The sequence below is a fragment of the Aspergillus aculeatus genome, assembly GCF_001890905.1.
Source record: "Aspergillus aculeatus ATCC 16872 unplaced genomic scaffold ASPACscaffold_12, whole genome shotgun sequence".
In the NCBI taxonomy this organism is placed as follows: domain Eukaryota; kingdom Fungi; phylum Ascomycota; class Eurotiomycetes; order Eurotiales; family Aspergillaceae; genus Aspergillus; species Aspergillus aculeatus.
In genome coordinates, this window is record NW_017962987.1 from 914,361 (window position 1) to 929,605 (window position 15,245).

Sequence of the window (15,245 nt, forward strand, 5' to 3'; positions counted from 1 at the left end):
CGTGCATGAGTCTTTCCCATTTCGATAAGGGGATTGCCGATTTCACTATCCCTGTCTGCCTCGGAAGTTGAGACACCATATCCAGAACAGCAGAATCCCGGCCCTTCATTCGAGAAAGGGATAACGGACTGTCGCGCTCGTCATGATAGTTATGCTGAGTATGCAAATCCTTCTAAATTCTTAAGTTGGCCTATCAATCTTCTGTTGGAAATAGCTATACAGGAGAGGCAGAGAAACGCGTGTAAGACGAAAAATTGATCCAGAAATCCAAAAGGGTATCTATAGCTTGGCCTTGCTCTGGGCCTTCTTCAAAACAGGCTCCATCTTGGTCGCCTTCATGATGTTGCCCTTGATCTTGAGCTTACCACCCATAAACAAGCGCTGAGCATTGGCCTTGCCGCTAACAAGGGAGCTGAAGTCCTCATCAGAAAGCGAGAGAGTGACTATCGCAACAACATTAACATCCCGACAGGATTCGGTTGTACAGACCACGAGAAAAGCGAGGTACTTACCGTCAGCCTTTCCACCCTGGGGGGCGGCCCCCTTTCCCACGACTCCCTTGTCCTTGAGATCTAGGTACCAACTCTCCTCTTTACCCTGGGAGTTTTTGAGGCTGAAGGAGACCACCGCCTTGGCCTTATCAATGGCGTCTTTGCGCTCGCCGGCGTCCGACTGCAGGGCAGCGTTGATCACATCGAATGCGGCGGAGGAGGGAAATGCGTCTATAGAAGCGGCATTCGAGTTAGCCACAGTAAGACAGCAACATAATGTTTTTTGCTGAATCCAGAAATAAGCGTACCGTTCTTGAGACTCATGTTGGCGGTTAATAACAGAGATGGAAGTTAACTCTTCAAGAAATGCCAAAGGGTGCTGAAAGGACCGTAGTATTATCGAAGGAGGATCAGAAAGTTCAAAGGAGAACCCTGTGATGAGGATCAAAGGATGTATTAATAAAGTCCGGCCCGGGGATTCAGAATTCAGGATTGCAGGATTCAGGCGAGCTACCCCGGAGTATTCGGCGGACGGCGCATGTGAAATAATGGAGGCGGTCGCGGAGACCGGCGGTGGGCCGAGGCTGGATAATCCTGTGATTCTTCCGTCACCTGCACCTTCATTAACTCCGTACAGTACAAGGTACAGCAGTAGTGTTCCATCACTAATGGAACCTCACTCTGACTAACCTATTTTCCAGGCTCTACAGGTCGGGGCAATGATTACTTGCAGCATTGTTTAATCCTTACAATCCGAGTCAAACATCGATACTACAGCCTTCTTGCATAGTCCCCCGTTAACGCAGAATGATGACTTTTAATGTCCTCATTCTTTGTAAATGATGTCAGGTTTCGTCGGGTAGCTGCACCTGGCAGCAGACCATGCTACCTACAGTAATACTGCACTGTACACCGCAAGGAGTCAAAAGAACACACTTGTCAATCAAGGCATAGCTGATCGGCAGCTACACGCCCTCATCACTGTCTTAGACTTTGGTCTTCGTGACCAGAAGTTTGCCCCGCGATAATGATTTACCCTGAAGACCCTGAAGATATACTACTAATACTACGTGCATATGTGCATAAAACCGATCCTTATTATCTGTTCACTGTTGCTTCAAATTGATATGGTTAACAATTCAAAACTTGCTCTGATACAGTTCTAGAACAGGCTTATTTTGTGACTTGCTGACTTATGCTTCGTTCTGGTTCACAGTTCCTCTTTACAAGACATCTGGGGCCAGCCCACATCCCAAGAAGTGGACATTGCCCCCGTACAAGAATACACAAAGGCAAGATCAAGACAACAGTAAAATGACAGAAATGGTACCCAAGAGCATTTTCCTTACTTCATCGATGGCACACCACCTTTTACACCCTCCTTGCACAACTCTTTTTTCTCTCTCACAGAAGTCAGCACCTTTCTCACTCGATATGTGGATGAAACAAGTCATCTTCTAGAGAACGGGGAGCTTACACAGACTCGAGCCTCGCTCGGACATCAAACAATGACGTCCTTCTTGCGGCGGACAGTGAGCTTTGTGGTCACTGGCGGAAGCTGGAATCGGCCCCATCCTAGCGACTTGTCAGCACCCTTGAGCCATGAATATGATATCAAAGTCCACTTACTATGGATCTTGGGGCGCGTCTGCATGGGCTGGATGTCATACTTGAGCAGCATCTCGGCCATGAGAACTTTGAAGATGTGAGCAAAGATCCAGCGTCCAGGGCACTGGCGACGACCATGTCCGAAGACCACATAGGTATCGCTGGTTGCAGTGATCAGGCTGTTGCGTCTCTCCTCGGTCGGGGTGTGGGGCGCATAGAAGCGGAAAGGGTTGTACTGATCCGGAGAGGGGTAGATGTCCTGGTCGCGGTGCAGGGCGTACTGCGGGATGCCGACCTTAGTACCGAATGGCAGGTGAAGTCCGTTGCCAAGTTTAAGACCGTTGGGAGCCACGACCTGGTGAATGCCAGGATGTCGGTTAGTATTGCCGGATTGAACAATGAATAGGGGTTCAGAGCAACACAGAATGAGAGAGTAACGGATGCTTACCTTTCGAGTAGGAGAGACGGCATTGATACCATTCAGCCGAAGGCTTTCCTTCACAGCACTCTCAAGCAAAACAGCCTTTTGAAGATCTTCAGCAGTCCAAGAACCGTCCGAGGAGATGGATTGGATTTCCTCGCAAAGGAGACCAACTAGGTTCTCATCGGAATAGCTGAGAATATCCAGAAGGACACTGGTAGCTGAAACACCACTAGTGTGAACACCAGGGAAGTTAATCATGAAAATGCGATATGCCAGCCACATGGTAGTGAGCTCCATAGGCCATTTGCTCCGCATACCGGCCTGGATGAGCAGGTCCAACAGGGATCCCTGGATCATATCAGCAAATGAAAACCAAAGACACACGATGGGCATTTTACTTTTGTCTTGAGGGTCTGCTTCAGAACGTCAGGGTGAGAAGCCTCCTTCTGGTCCTGAATCTTTTTCTCGATGATGGGTTTCAGATGAGCATGGAACACTCTCTCATAGTATCGGTTGACCAGTCCGACGAGAGGGCCAACGACCCTTGTGAAGGAGTTAGGACTTCTGTGAAGAAATGCAATGGTGGGATCGGGCACACTTACGGATGGAGGAAAGCTGGAAAGGCTTTGATAACATTCGCACCGAAGACGATAGCATTGGAGCAGTGTGTCAGGGCCGCCAAAAGAGCCTTGTCATCACTGTTGCCAGGCCCAATTGCGAGCACGTTGATCATTCGGCCGGCAGTCTTTTCCATAAACGAATACAGAGGAACTTGCACCCAATTTTCGGTGTCTTCGCCCCAGAGCTCAGACAGGCAGGCACGCGCCTCCTCGGCCAGAGACGCGGCAACAGACGGGGTCCTCAGGGTCTCCGATAGATCCTTGCTGATAAGTTTGACATAAAAGTCGTACTTCTCCGCGAAGGCAAGGGGCCAACTTGTGTATGCAAGCTGAAAGAAATCTAGGATATGGGCTTTGAAACTGAACTCGGTCTCCTTGGCAAAGAGAATGGCGTTCGATTCCTTGATAGGAAGCAAGACCTCGTCACCTTCGTTCACGCTCGGCATCACAAACGGTTTGTTGTTCTTGGAGTACTAAGAAACGAAAGAACACAAGTCAGCCAAGGTATCACTCACATATGCTGGCCTTTGTTTCAGGGTCATGAAGGAACCTTTTCATATCCATCCTTGATGAAAGCGATGGGGTTGACACCAATGAAGCGCTCAGTGGCCCGACCAAAGAATCCTTTCTTGCTCAGAATCCAGGGGATTCCTTCAGGAACAGGGGACCTTTCAAACAGCTTGGCGATGAGGCAGGTGATGAAAATCGCCACCCCCAAGCCGAGTATAGTGGAGGACTTGGTCTCAAGCAACATCGTGTTCGTTGTTGTTGTTCAGTGTTCGTTGTTGTTTTCACACGGACTTGAGGATCCCGAACGAAGAAGAGAGGGTGTGGTGGAAGAAAAAGAAGAAGACGAGCTCAAATAATCACGAGAAGGACTGTTATATACCCCATACTCTGATACTTTCTTCCACAGTCACAATTTTCAGGATATCAACGACTCTCAGTTCCGATATAACTTCTTTGTCTGAGCAGGGCTTATCAAAATTACTCTGAGACGTTCATTAGCCTCTATTCCTGGTATGGTTCTCTCATTGGCTCACAGACCACGAGATTGGATATATGATTTTGATATCAAATATACACAGCCAATGACAGTGCCTCGTCTCACCATGAGCCAGGGCTACCAGTGAAGGATATTCACAGCTACCGGCCTGATGAGGGGATTTCCCAGCCACGTGGGGACGTGGAGCTGAAAAGCCCTATCTCTGGTGGTATTCAGGTACGACTAATATAATGAGGGGAGATAAGGGAAGAACACAGTCACAGCAACAGGCCTGACACTTTGACGTCCAATTTTGTGGGGGTACTGCCAAATGCTACAAGCTCAAATATCAGTCCATGCAAACGACGGCCAAACGACTAGGAGCTGCTCCTCGGGGCCGCTCCACAATCCACACTCTAATGAACTGAACTGTACAGACAACTTGACAGCTAGATTTAACTCAAGCAAAAGGAATCACGGGCTCAGCTATGACACTCGAATTAGGTTGCAAATTCGTCTCCAGCAAGGTGCATTCTTCCGAGTCTGAAACATGACGATGCGATGCCGAAGGACACCTGAGAGGACGCGCTCCCGAACACCAAACAAGTTCTTCTACACCTCGCACACTGGTCATTGGCAAAGTTGGATGAAAATCAGATCCAGGCTTGAGCTGCGAGATTGAAACCAGACATAGTCATGCCAATCTTATATGGTCTGGAAGGTGCTGAATCTATCCTACGTTGACCCAGAGCAGCTCTCAATCTGCTTTGCAGAAGAGTCGCCTGCTTGCCAAGGAGTTCATGAAAATAAGCATTGCTTGGGGGTGGGCCCAGTCATACCGAGCTTTTAGTCTGTAGTAGCCGCGTTCGTTTCCTGGTAACTCATTGGCTCATCGTCTAACCGGCCTTTTTCTCACCTAAGGTACTAGCTCTACGGCAGTGTTTCTCGTCTTCATGGGGGCAACCAACAGCAGGCACCGAGAACAAGATCGAGCGATGCAATCACATTCCGGCATAAGAATGACGAAGAAGGCCGTGGCATATTCTTGGCTTCAAAGCCGTTGAGTCAAAACGGTGACATTTGCGCCATCTCTGTTGGGATGCGCCCAGAAGGATATGAGACAATCCCACTCTCATGCATGTGCTATTGCGACCATGCAGCTGGACCTCAGCTACTCGACATAAAGAGTGCCCCAAGATCGTCTGGAACCTATATTGCCTACACCTGAAGAAGGAACGCCACCTCGAAATACCTCCCACCGAATGATTTGTCCTGTGTCCTCCACGGTCAAATTCTTCGGCACGTATGAACCGAATGCCTATGCATGGAAGCCCTTCATATTCTTCATCGTACAATTTTCGTCTCCGTTGATAAATTGAGTGTCTCCGAGAGATTAGTTCGGGAAAGATAATGGAGAGAGGATAGTAGAAGAAATGCTTGTGGTTAACGACAGGCTTGATGAAGTTGATGGTTAACTTATAGTTTGCATCTGCGCGCTAAACCCCGGATGTGGCTGGTGCTGGACTTTCTACTCACCAGCCACATCCTTCGGTGGCTGGCACCTCCTTCGATTCATAGACCTGTAAGTTAGTCAAGCCACAGGCCATCTGGCATGGTCAAGCCCCGTACAGGAGTCATAATCATCGGATTGACAGCTCACAAGTGAGTGGATGATGAGAATATATAAAAGTTGATAGATCACTTTTCTTAACACAGCGGGGCCTTTAGGGGGAAGCAAAGCAAAAAATAAACCACAGCAATACAGTACAGTACATAAAGGGAAACCTGAAAAGCGGAAGCAAACAAAAAAAAGCCGCCAAAGATTGCCACCAGGAGAGCCAACCGCCAACGTCCTTTTCCCGTTAACTCAATGAATTCACTACCGTGTTATCTCCACCTCAGCTCTCTGCTTGCCTTTCCCCATCCATTGAAGTCAACCCAGAACTAATCTCTGTGGTTAAAATCACTGTCTGGACCGGAATTGACCGTGCTGGAGATTGTTATTCACCGCGGGGCAGGCGTCATTCTGATCGCAGGGCGTGTTGCCAAGACATCCTCGCTCCTCACCATTTTGACTCTCTCCACTCCACTCCTCCAACTGCCTTACTTTAATTCGTACTACTACTACTACTACTACTTCTTACTTATAACCCCAGCTTAACCACTCAAAGACAGCCATCCCCCAATCTTGTATCTTCTCTGCCTTTTGCTATCTGGAATACCCTTGTTTTTTGCTTCTATCTCTGTCTCTACATCAAGCACTCTCAAAGTTGTTTCGCTGCTGCTAGCAGTTCCGCCGCCTTTGGTCGGTCGTGGTCTCGACCGGCGCTGCCCGCGCGTGTGCCGTGTCGGCTTCTCCAGAACCAGCTACCATGGCTTCACGCAACAACGATGAGGCGATCCGGGAGGTCCTAGAAGATCTCGAGCTTCAACATGTCATTCTGCAAAGTTTGGAAGAAGAATGCCCCGACGCAGAGCAAGACAGACAAGAGATCCTAGATGTCATTGAGGGCCTAGAGACGCGACTGGCGGTGCTACGCGGGGAGCCCGTCGGCAGAACCGCCAATTCATCTCCATCCCCCACGCGGAGCCCTAGTATGTCAAGAACATATTTTGACAGCGTCCCAGCCTTCCCTCTTGACAATCCTACGTCCTCTTCGCACAGTGCTGAACGTGCTGCCCGCTCTGTCCCCGGCTCTCCTCTCAATCGAACCAGTCGCAAACGTCAACTATCCACATCCTCTATTGAGGGTGAACACGATGACGGGGACGATGACTCGGATGACCTGGAGGCGCCAATCAGGCGAGAGCAGCGGAAACGAGTTCGTCGCCGCTTGAGCCCTGATTCTATTCCAAGTCGTCGCTCGGCGGAGGACGAATCCGATGAGGGACTGGACGATGGCAATGACGAGCTGCGCAGGATGCTAGGCCTGGACAGCTTCCGTCTAATGCAGGAGGAGAATCGACGAGCAGAGCAGTGGCTCAAAGCGCAAAAGGAACAGGAACGTCGCGATGCTGAATTTGCGCGCCAGCTTGCGCAGGACGACAGTATCACGCCGCACTCGGCGTTGGCTCGGAGCCCTCCGCCTCCTACTGCTCCTAGGCCCACATTCACCGCTCCAGCTCATAGCAGGGCTGTGCCTCATGCAACCCCTGCATTGTACATTCCAGGCAGTTTTCCCGAGGGACCTCAGCCTCCAAAGCGCCTGCCACCCACTGCGCCTCATTATGATGGCTATAGAGAGTCGAAAGTTGTCACGCTACCGGACGACAGTGATGACAGTGACATCGCAGAAATTGACGGCCAGGATTTCAAACCCAATCTTCTTCGTCCCCCGCTCTCACCGAGAAAGGGTCGCCAGGTAATCAATGACCGCTTCGACACTCATTCTGCAGCATGGAGAAATGGCAAGATGGGTCCCAATGGTCCAAATGATCTTCGAAGCGCCTACTCTCCCTATCTGAATGGACTTGCAGCCGGTCCCAGTGTCTTGGGTCCACCTAGTTCTCGATTCGGGCCTAGAGTCCTGCCCAGTACCATGGCACGACTGAACTCCGGCTCTAGTATGCTCAATGATATGTCAAGCACCGTATCTCAGGCAAGCAGGATCATTTTGGGTGGGTCGGACATCTCGTTTATGGGCCCTGGCGGCTACGAATCAGCTCTGGATTACATGAAGTGAGTACACTCTGTTGACTTCAAAGGAGGTTTGCTAATCAAGCCCATGCGCAGTGATCTCTACGGGTATGGAGAGGATCCAAAGCAGACCAAAGAGGAAATCATGAAACTCCTAGAGTCTATCAGACCCGACTCTGAAATTTCTAAGGAAAATCGCGAAGGGACCCCTGAGGCGCTCAAATTTACACTCCTGGAGCATCAGAAACTCGGTCTCGCGTGGATGAAGTCGATGGAGGAAGGGGAAAATAAAGGTGGAATTCTTGCTGACGACATGGGTCTTGGAAAGACTATTCAAGCCATTGCTCTTATGGTGTCACGGCCTTCCACCGACCCTGAGCGAAAGTCTACGCTGGTTATCGCTCCTGTTGCATTGATTCATCAGTGGAAGAGAGAGATCCAGAGGATCCTCAGACCTGGCAAGCATCAGCTTTCGATTCATGTACTACACGGCGACAAGCGGACTACGACTTTCAAAGATTTGAGGAAGTACGATGTGGTCCTCACTACTTTCGGCACTTTGGCAGCCGAGTTCAAGAAGCTAGAGAAAGCCGAGGAGATCAAGAAACATGACTCAGACCTGGGCATGGGCCTCATGAAAAACCTACCTTGCTTAAGTCCTCTCTCCAAATGGTATCGGGTCATTATCGACGAAGCCCAGTGTATCAAGAACAGGAAAACCAAATCTGCCATGGCGTGCTGCACTCTTCATTCTATGTATCGGTGGTGCATGACCGGTACCCCGATGATGAATTCAGTGGATGAACTGCAGTCGCTTTTGAAGTTTCTGCGGATCGCGCCATATTCCAACCACGAGAAATTCCAACGTGTGAGTCTGGCTAGTATTGCTTCTTCTGCTGATGACCAATGACTGACTTCGATCTCCAAGACTTTCACAAATCCTCTAAAGGGTAGTCCCGCTGGCCGCGAGAAGACAATGCAGGCATTACAGGTTCTGCTCAAAGCAGTTCTTCTACGGCGCACCAAGACTTCCAAGATTGACGGTAAACCCATCCTACAGCTACCGCCCAAGGTGTCCGAGAGGGTGCATGCTGTCTTCAGCGATGAAGAGGATGAGTTCTACAAAGCCCTCGAAACCCGCACTCAGCGTCAGGTCAACCGATACATTGAAGAGGGCACCATGGGGCGCAATTACTCCAGCATCCTTGTGTTGCTCCTCCGACTCCGACAGGCGTGTTGTCATCCGCATCTGATCAAAGAATTCAGCATTGAAACTCCTGTGACATCAGATGAGTTAGATCTTGTCGCAAATGCCAAAGCTCTTAGCGATGAGGTTGTTACTCGACTGAAGAACAATGACGACCTCGAATGCCCAATTTGCATTGATGCTGTTGAGAATCCGGTGATTTTCTTTCCTTGCGGTCATGGAACTTGTACAGAATGTTTCTCAAGAATCTCAGACCCTGCAGTTGCAGTCAGAAACGGAGTCGATGGCGCCAATGAGATCAAATGCCCCAACTGCCGCGGTAAAGTCGACCCCAAGAAGATTACTGATCACATCTCGTTCAAGAAGGTGCACTGCCCCGATTCGACAGAGGGGGATGAGGTTCCTGAGCCAGCAGATGAAGCGGCGAGTGAGGATGACAGTGATGATGACAGTGATGATGACAGTGATGATGACAGTGATGATGATAGCCTGTCTCGGTTCATCGCCGATGACGATGAGGACTACGGTGGTAGCAGGACACGCAAATCCAAGGGCAAAAAGCCACAGAAGATCAAGAAGACCCTTGCCCAGCTCCGCAAGGATGCCCAGAAGAACCAGAAGGCTAAGCGCAAGTATCTGCGCCGTCTTGAAAAGACCTGGATCCCGAGCGCCAAGATCGAGAAGACGATGGAAATCCTCCGAGGCATCAGCAGCAATGACAGCAGCGAAAAGACCATCATTTTCAGTCAATTCACATCTCTGCTTGACCTGCTTGAGATCCCCATTGCGCGTGAGGGCTGGGACTATCGGCGCTACGATGGCAGTATGAAACCTGCGGAAAGAAATGCGTCTGTCATAGAATTCACGGACAATCCCGACTGCAAGGTCATGCTGGTATCCCTCAAAGCCGGTAATTCCGGATTGAATCTGGTCGCCGCCTCACAGGTGATTATCTTCGATCCTTTCTGGAACCCTTACGTGGAGGAGCAGGCTGTCGACCGTGCTCATCGTATTGGGCAAGCACGCCCTGTGCAGATCCACCGCATTGTGGTGAAGGGCACGGTTGAGGACCGAATTCTCGAGCTTCAGGATCAGAAGCGCGAGCTTGTCGAGGGAGCATTGGACGAGAAGGCCTCGAAGAATGTTTCCAGATTGGATACTCGACAACTGCGCCATCTTTTCGTAAGTCGACCACCGTATATTCCCAGAGCGCGCTCACACTAACGGACTTTGTTTAGAATATCCATTAATGTGGCCGACACGGTCCTATTGTTCAGTCAAGATTGCAGGCGTTGACGTTTCTTCTGGCGCACTCAGTACCATAACGATACCCTGGGTTTTTCTCGTATGTTTCTCTTTCGCGTGCTGCTTTAATGTTTTTCGAATTGGCGCCGCGCTCTCTCGATGGCATATACATGGGTTGGAAAGTCTGCATCTAGATCGCTCTGCATCGAGGTCGGTGATTTAGTTGAATGAAGGCCATACGTACATGCAGGAACATATCTTAAGAGCCATGGGCCAATGGATTTTGCTTTCTTGCACCCCTTTCGATCTCGGTGAGGTTAGACTGTACCACAAACTCGTAGATCGTGGTATGTCGGCGGATGGCGGCAGTAGTCATGATATGCATGTCATAAGTAAGACATATTATTCAATAATCCTTTCAATTCGATCCCGGCCGACGTAGTATCTCACTCATACAGAGAGGAAATTACCTGCTGCCACCCAATCACATAGTCCTAAACTTCCCAACGAATTTATCCCCGCAGTACATAACCAACCATGCAATGCATGTCCCAGATTAACGCCTCCTCCCAATACACCCCACCGCCCAAACAAACATACCCCACCGGAAGCTCCAGATTGCCATGCGTTGTGATAGACACAACCCGGCCTCACAGTTTTCAACGCAAAGGCAAGGTGGCCGAGTGGTCTAAGGCGCTAGTTTTAGGAATTTCTTCTTGTCGGAACGAAAACCACTAGTTCGAAAGAGCATGGGTTCGAATCCCATCCTTGTCATTTTGGCAGTTTTTTTTTGGGTGGTTCTAGTTAGTTAGTTAGCTGGGTAAGGGCTGTGTATATGTCCAGCAATAGGCTTATGTGCTGTTTATCCAGCAACTACTACTAACTAACCATGATGCCATGCTTTGGGTTGTCGAATGTGGGCAACGTGACGTCCGATAAATAATCATAGGCATTGCACTGCACTGCACTCACTCACTCACTCGCTCTGTTGGAATTCGCAAGGCATGCGGCGGTGAAAGGGGGAGGGGGTTTGTTTATTTGTCAATGGCCCGCCCGCCCACCGGCGGTGTTGGCTGGCTGCTTTGTTCCTCGGCTGGATAAATGGCTGGCTGAGGGGTAAAAGTTCGGGGAATCGATCATCTTACTACCTAGGTATCCGTAGCGTTAAGGTTGATTGCCCCCGTCGGTTGGGTCTCAATCTCAACCCAACTGCTCTCCCAGCCTCTGGGTTGCCGGTGACGTCACTCTTTTGCTCGGTTTGTGGTCTCCTCTTATGAGTATGTTGTGGGAGGGGGGCTACGCTCTGTGTGGTTACGGTACGCCTGGTAAGTTGCGTGGATTGGTTAGTGGGTGGTTGGGGTGATTATGTATGGGTTACCTATGGTGTTGGTGTGGGAATTGTGTGAGATGGTGCAGTGCGGGTGGAAGATATATCTGCACTCGGGGTTATACTTCCCTCCTGCATGTTGACAAGTATCTATACCTGCAGAATGCCCTCACCTACGACCTATCAGTTTTATAGAAGAGTGTTTATTTGTTTGTTTGTTGTTTGCTCGAATGTCTACTCAATGATACCTCCTCCACGCCCAAGAAGAAAAATCCAGTCATACTTTTGTACCTATTATGTGCGACTTCGCGTATTTAAAAAGCTTTTGGTTTTTGCTCCCTTGCTGCTGCAGGCCCGTCATCCGTGTGGCAAAGTGGTTAAACTTGAACTGTGTGTTGAAAGAGATAATAAGGAGTCTAGACTAGTAGTGGTAAATATTGCAAATGCATAATCATGCTCCGACCTGTCTTCCTCGCGGCCCAATTTTGCTCCGCCTCCTGACTGCTGATCGATCGTGGCATTCGTGATTCCCAGATTTCGCAAACGGTACCGCGCCGCACCCCGGGCGATGCCCGGGGAGCGAGCACGACAGCCATGAGAATAAATCTACCGGGGAGAGCCCCCGAGCTTTATCATGGACCGCACGCTTACAAGTCGGCGTCATCCTCATCGGGCAGGGGCATGGCAGAGGCCGCCTCCATCTCCTGCTGGTACTGTTTCATGAGTTCGGGGTTGACAGCGACCTCGGGGGGAGCGAGGGCGGGAGCGGCGACGAATTCCTGGTAATCGTTAGCGCGCCGTTCAAGGGCGTCGACCGGAGTAAGAAGTATAGACTCACCAGCTGGGGGTTGCCGACCAACTTGCGAGCGAGCCAGAGGAAGGGCTTCTCGAAGTTGTAGTTGGACTTGGCGGAGATGTCGTAGTACTGGAGGTTCTTCTTGCGGTGGAAGGTGATGGTCTTGGCCTTGACCTTGCGCTCCTTGACATCGACCTTGTTACCGCAGAGAACGATGGGGATACCCTCGCAGACACGGACGAGATCACCTGGGATAGTGTCAGTCATGACCCAGAGATGAATAGCGCTCGGTGTGGAAGAACACTTACGGTGCCAGTTGGGGACGTTCTTGTAGGTGATACGGGAGGTAACATCGAACATGATGATACCGCACTGTCCGTTGATGTAGTAACCGTCGCGGAGACCGCCGAACTTCTCCTGACCAGCAGTGTCCCATACGTCGAACTGGATGTGTCCCAAGTTCTGTTCACAAAGTTAGTCCTGGATACCGAACAAAGACGGCGAGCCCCGGTCAAAGCGGGGTTGGCTGGCGGGGCATACGGTGTGGAATTGGAGAGGGTGCACTTCGACACCGAGGGTCGCGATGTACTTCTTCTCGAACTCGCCAGTCAAGTGGCGCTTGACGAAGGTGGTCTAGAGAGGTTTGACAGTTAGCTATGGGCGTCTCGTATCATCGGGCTGATAGGTAATCAAGTTTTTCTGCCGGTGGTTGGAGGATGAGGATGGCCGGAACACAGAGATAAACAAGGCACTGTAGCACCACTGTATTATTCCAGAGTGGACGAAAAGGGAAACCAAGATTCGATATATCATATATATCATATCACAAGAAAGCAGAAGGAATGCAGGAGGGGTATTTGATGATACTTGCCTTTCCGGTACCACCATCACCGACAAGGACGAGCTTGAAGGTTGGTACTTGCTGGTCAGCCATGGTGAAGGGTATGTGAGAGATTTAGTAAAGTTGAAGCAAAATGAGTGCGAAAATGGAGAAGTCGTCAAGCCGATGCGACAGCTGATGGGAGAGAAAAGACGTTCGAAAGAACGGGAGTGGAGGAGGAACAAGAAGAGTGAGTGGGTGGGATGGTTTCTTCTACCAGTGATGGAATTTTTGCCGCGAGTCGGTCACCAAAGCCTCCACTCACGTGCCTCCTCGCCGCCTCAGGCCCCCATGCCCCGCCGTTCTTTCGATTTCTACGCCCACCGCCAATCGCCCAATTCGGCGGAATAAGTGCATAGTGAGAGACAAGCAGGATACATAGGTAGGTAGGATAAGTAAATCAGTTAGATAGGCTGTCAGAGGACAAGGATCTGTTCAACTACGCACAGTAATACGGATACAACCAAAATTATCGTTCTATATTGCTTCCTTTTGCAGTCCTCGGAAGTTTCCATCCACTGGATGCAAAGTTGCCAAGTGCATTTTCCACCTCCCATCCTAGCTCGCTTCGAGCACGAAGCACACTTGCTTCCCTCTCGTTCAGTGAAGCGAAACTTGCACCCAGGAATTTAAATGACAATGTCAAGATAGGACCATGTTGAACTCCCGTGCTTCGTGCTATTGACGAGAAGACCACTACCTATTATGGCAACGTCGAGAAGGAGGATTGCATTAAACCTATTCATCATAATCCGCTGTTTCCTCATGGAGACAGATTGAAACGCCACCCTAGATGCTCCTTTGAAATTGCTCAAACACAGAAAGGAAAGTCATGAAACCATACCACATGCATCGTGATAGGGACGAAATGAATCATGCATGGTAATGCCAGTACTCATGATGAACTCGCTCGTATCATAGAGGAACTAGATGACAACCCAACAGACCCCGGCCACCCCAGTCACGGCGAGGAGTGAGCGCCAGGCTGAGCTCAAGAGTATTGGCCGAGTTCGTATCCTTTCTGGTGATGATGACCGCCACGGGGCGCTGATTGCAGGTTAGCCAAAGAAGCGGCGGAGACAGGAGACACAGAACGAGAAACGTACCCCCTCATTTTGCTGGACAACCTGAGCAACTTTCGACAGACGTTCGTGGTTCAACCAGTTCACACTTCCAAAACTCCGTACAGTATCGCCAGCTTTAAGTCCGGCTTGGTCCGCAGGGCTTCCAGGGACAACACTATTGACTTTCGCAAAAGGAACTCCGGCTGCTTCGCTCCCTGCAGCGTCATTATCGGCTGCACTGGTTGGTACAGCTTGCGTATTATTAGTGTTGCCATCGGATGGTGCAGTAGCCTGCGCACGCTGCAGGCTCGCGAAATGATCATGTATCCCCTTCTCGAGAAGCAACATGACTTCTTTGTGATCCGTTCGTAGTCTGATGATGCGCGCTCGGGTGGTTCGTACTATCGGAATTCTTAGCATGAGAACTGTAGACCAGGCGATCGAGACTGACTTTGGGCGACATCTATGTCATCTCGGGGGTATCCATCGAATGTGGTCAAAGATGTATTCATGTGAACGCCATGCTACGTAGTGCATGAGGAAATTAGTAACCGGTTGAATGCAGGAGAGAGCAGAGGAGGTATGTGATGGTGCTTACAGAGCTGAGCACGCTGCTAAGAGCTGAGAGTTCCGCTTCGATGCGTTCTTTCTCTTGCATGAGATCGACGACACCGAGCTTGGACAGATCGCGAGCAGGAGCCTCTCCGGACGTAGGTCCGGAGGCGACTGTAGGAGCATGGATATTATTGTTGTTGTCCATGGATATTCCCATGCTATTTTGGGAGGGAAGGTGAGTGTTCAAGTTGGATGGATTCTCGCGACACCAGAATTGGGACAGTCGGGAAGATGACGGTGGTGGGTCTGGCCGCGGCGGGACAATCTGGGGGAATTTCCCCTCTCGGTAAGCCTACATCAAAATATCTACTAAACTAGTAGTTGAATGTCTGCAGCACTGTCTGCT

The 15,245-nt window shown here is 50.2% G+C and overlaps 5 protein-coding genes and 1 non-coding gene across 6 annotated transcripts; 2 read left to right on the forward strand and 4 right to left on the reverse strand.

Moving 5' to 3' along the window:
* Positions 1 to 160: 160 nt before the first annotated feature.
* ASPACDRAFT_80194 (SCP2 sterol-binding domain-containing protein) lies at positions 161 to 959 on the reverse strand. The gene is made up of 3 exons (XM_020205595.1): positions 800 to 959; positions 513 to 722; positions 161 to 443 (listed from the first exon to the last, which is right to left on the reverse strand). The coding sequence occupies exons 1-3, from the start codon at positions 813 to 815 to the stop codon at positions 280 to 282; spliced, it is 390 nt and encodes a 129-aa protein (XP_020054406.1). The 5' UTR covers positions 816 to 959; the 3' UTR covers positions 161 to 279.
* A 649-nt stretch (positions 960 to 1,608) lies between these two features.
* ASPACDRAFT_1889960 (cytochrome P450) lies at positions 1,609 to 3,983 on the reverse strand. Its single transcript, XM_020198553.1, has 7 exons — positions 3,694 to 3,983; positions 3,126 to 3,616; positions 2,922 to 3,066; positions 2,548 to 2,871; positions 2,121 to 2,454; positions 1,969 to 2,066; positions 1,609 to 1,892 (listed from the first exon to the last, which is right to left on the reverse strand). Exons 1-6 carry the CDS (start codon positions 3,895 to 3,897, stop codon positions 1,993 to 1,995), a joined length of 1,572 nt encoding a protein of 523 aa, XP_020054407.1. The 5' UTR covers positions 3,898 to 3,983; the 3' UTR covers positions 1,609 to 1,892; positions 1,969 to 1,992.
* Positions 3,984 to 6,500: 2,517 nt separating this feature from the next.
* Positions 6,501 to 10,222, forward strand: ASPACDRAFT_62323 (DEAD/DEAH box helicase; the record flags this gene model as incomplete). The annotated part of the gene is made up of 5 exons (XM_020203775.1): positions 6,501 to 6,723; positions 6,757 to 7,807; positions 7,862 to 8,633; positions 8,694 to 10,154; positions 10,211 to 10,222. 5 exons carry the CDS (start codon positions 6,501 to 6,503, stop codon positions 10,220 to 10,222), a joined length of 3,519 nt encoding a protein of 1,172 aa, XP_020054408.1.
* A 664-nt stretch (positions 10,223 to 10,886) lies between these two features.
* On the forward strand, positions 10,887 to 10,991 carry ASPACDRAFT_t220. Its single transcript has one exon. It is a non-coding gene; the product is annotated as a tRNA-Leu (tRNA).
* A 777-nt stretch (positions 10,992 to 11,768) lies between these two features.
* ASPACDRAFT_80197 (Ran family GTP-binding nuclear protein) lies at positions 11,769 to 13,411 on the reverse strand. Its single transcript, XM_020205596.1, has 5 exons — positions 13,212 to 13,411; positions 12,881 to 12,973; positions 12,649 to 12,802; positions 12,383 to 12,588; positions 11,769 to 12,323 (listed from the first exon to the last, which is right to left on the reverse strand). Exons 1-5 carry the CDS (start codon positions 13,272 to 13,274, stop codon positions 12,192 to 12,194), a joined length of 648 nt encoding a protein of 215 aa, XP_020054409.1. The 5' UTR covers positions 13,275 to 13,411; the 3' UTR covers positions 11,769 to 12,191.
* Positions 13,412 to 13,704: 293 nt separating this feature from the next.
* Positions 13,705 to 15,079, reverse strand: ASPACDRAFT_80198 (putative 26S proteasome non-ATPase regulatory subunit Nas2). The gene is made up of 4 exons (XM_020205597.1): positions 14,883 to 15,079; positions 14,736 to 14,808; positions 14,327 to 14,685; positions 13,705 to 14,267 (listed from the first exon to the last, which is right to left on the reverse strand). The coding sequence occupies exons 1-4, from the start codon at positions 15,042 to 15,044 to the stop codon at positions 14,136 to 14,138; spliced, it is 726 nt and encodes a 241-aa protein (XP_020054410.1). The 5' UTR covers positions 15,045 to 15,079; the 3' UTR covers positions 13,705 to 14,135.
* Positions 15,080 to 15,245: the final 166 nt, after the last annotated feature.

What these genes read in the sequence shown, in the direction of transcription:
- ASPACDRAFT_80194 (XM_020205595.1), bottom strand. An exon ending in CCAGGGTGGAAAGGCTGACG is followed by an intron (nt 444 to 512) that starts GTAAGTACCTCG and finishes TTGTTGCGATAG; the next exon opens with TCACTCTCTCGCTTTCTGAT.
- ASPACDRAFT_1889960 (XM_020198553.1), bottom strand. Translation starts at nt 3,897, where the DNA reads ATGTTGCTTGAGACCAAGTCCTCCACTATACTCGGCTTGGGGGTGGCG. An exon ending in AGCAGACCCTCAAGACAAAA is followed by an intron (nt 2,872 to 2,921) that starts GTAAAATGCCCA and finishes GATATGATCCAG; the next exon opens with GGATCCCTGTTGGACCTGCT. An exon ending in CCGTCTCTCCTACTCGAAAG is followed by an intron (nt 2,455 to 2,547) that starts GTAAGCATCCGT and finishes GGCATTCACCAG; the next exon opens with GTCGTGGCTCCCAACGGTCT.
- ASPACDRAFT_80197 (XM_020205596.1), bottom strand. Translation starts at nt 13,274, where the DNA reads ATGGCTGACCAGCAAGTACCAACCTTCAAGCTCGTCCTTGTCGGTGAT. An exon ending in ACCCTCTCCAATTCCACACC is followed by an intron (nt 12,803 to 12,880) that starts GTATGCCCCGCC and finishes CTTTGTGAACAG; the next exon opens with AACTTGGGACACATCCAGTT. An exon ending in TGGTCGGCAACCCCCAGCTG is followed by an intron (nt 12,324 to 12,382) that starts GTGAGTCTATAC and finishes AACGATTACCAG; the next exon opens with GAATTCGTCGCCGCTCCCGC.
- ASPACDRAFT_80198 (XM_020205597.1), bottom strand. Translation starts at nt 15,044, where the DNA reads ATGGACAACAACAATAATATCCATGCTCCTACAGTCGCCTCCGGACCT. An exon ending in TGACATAGATGTCGCCCAAA is followed by an intron (nt 14,686 to 14,735) that starts GTCAGTCTCGAT and finishes GAATTCCGATAG; the next exon opens with TACGAACCACCCGAGCGCGC. An exon ending in TTGTCCAGCAAAATGAGGGG is followed by an intron (nt 14,268 to 14,326) that starts GTACGTTTCTCG and finishes ACCTGCAATCAG; the next exon opens with CGCCCCGTGGCGGTCATCAT.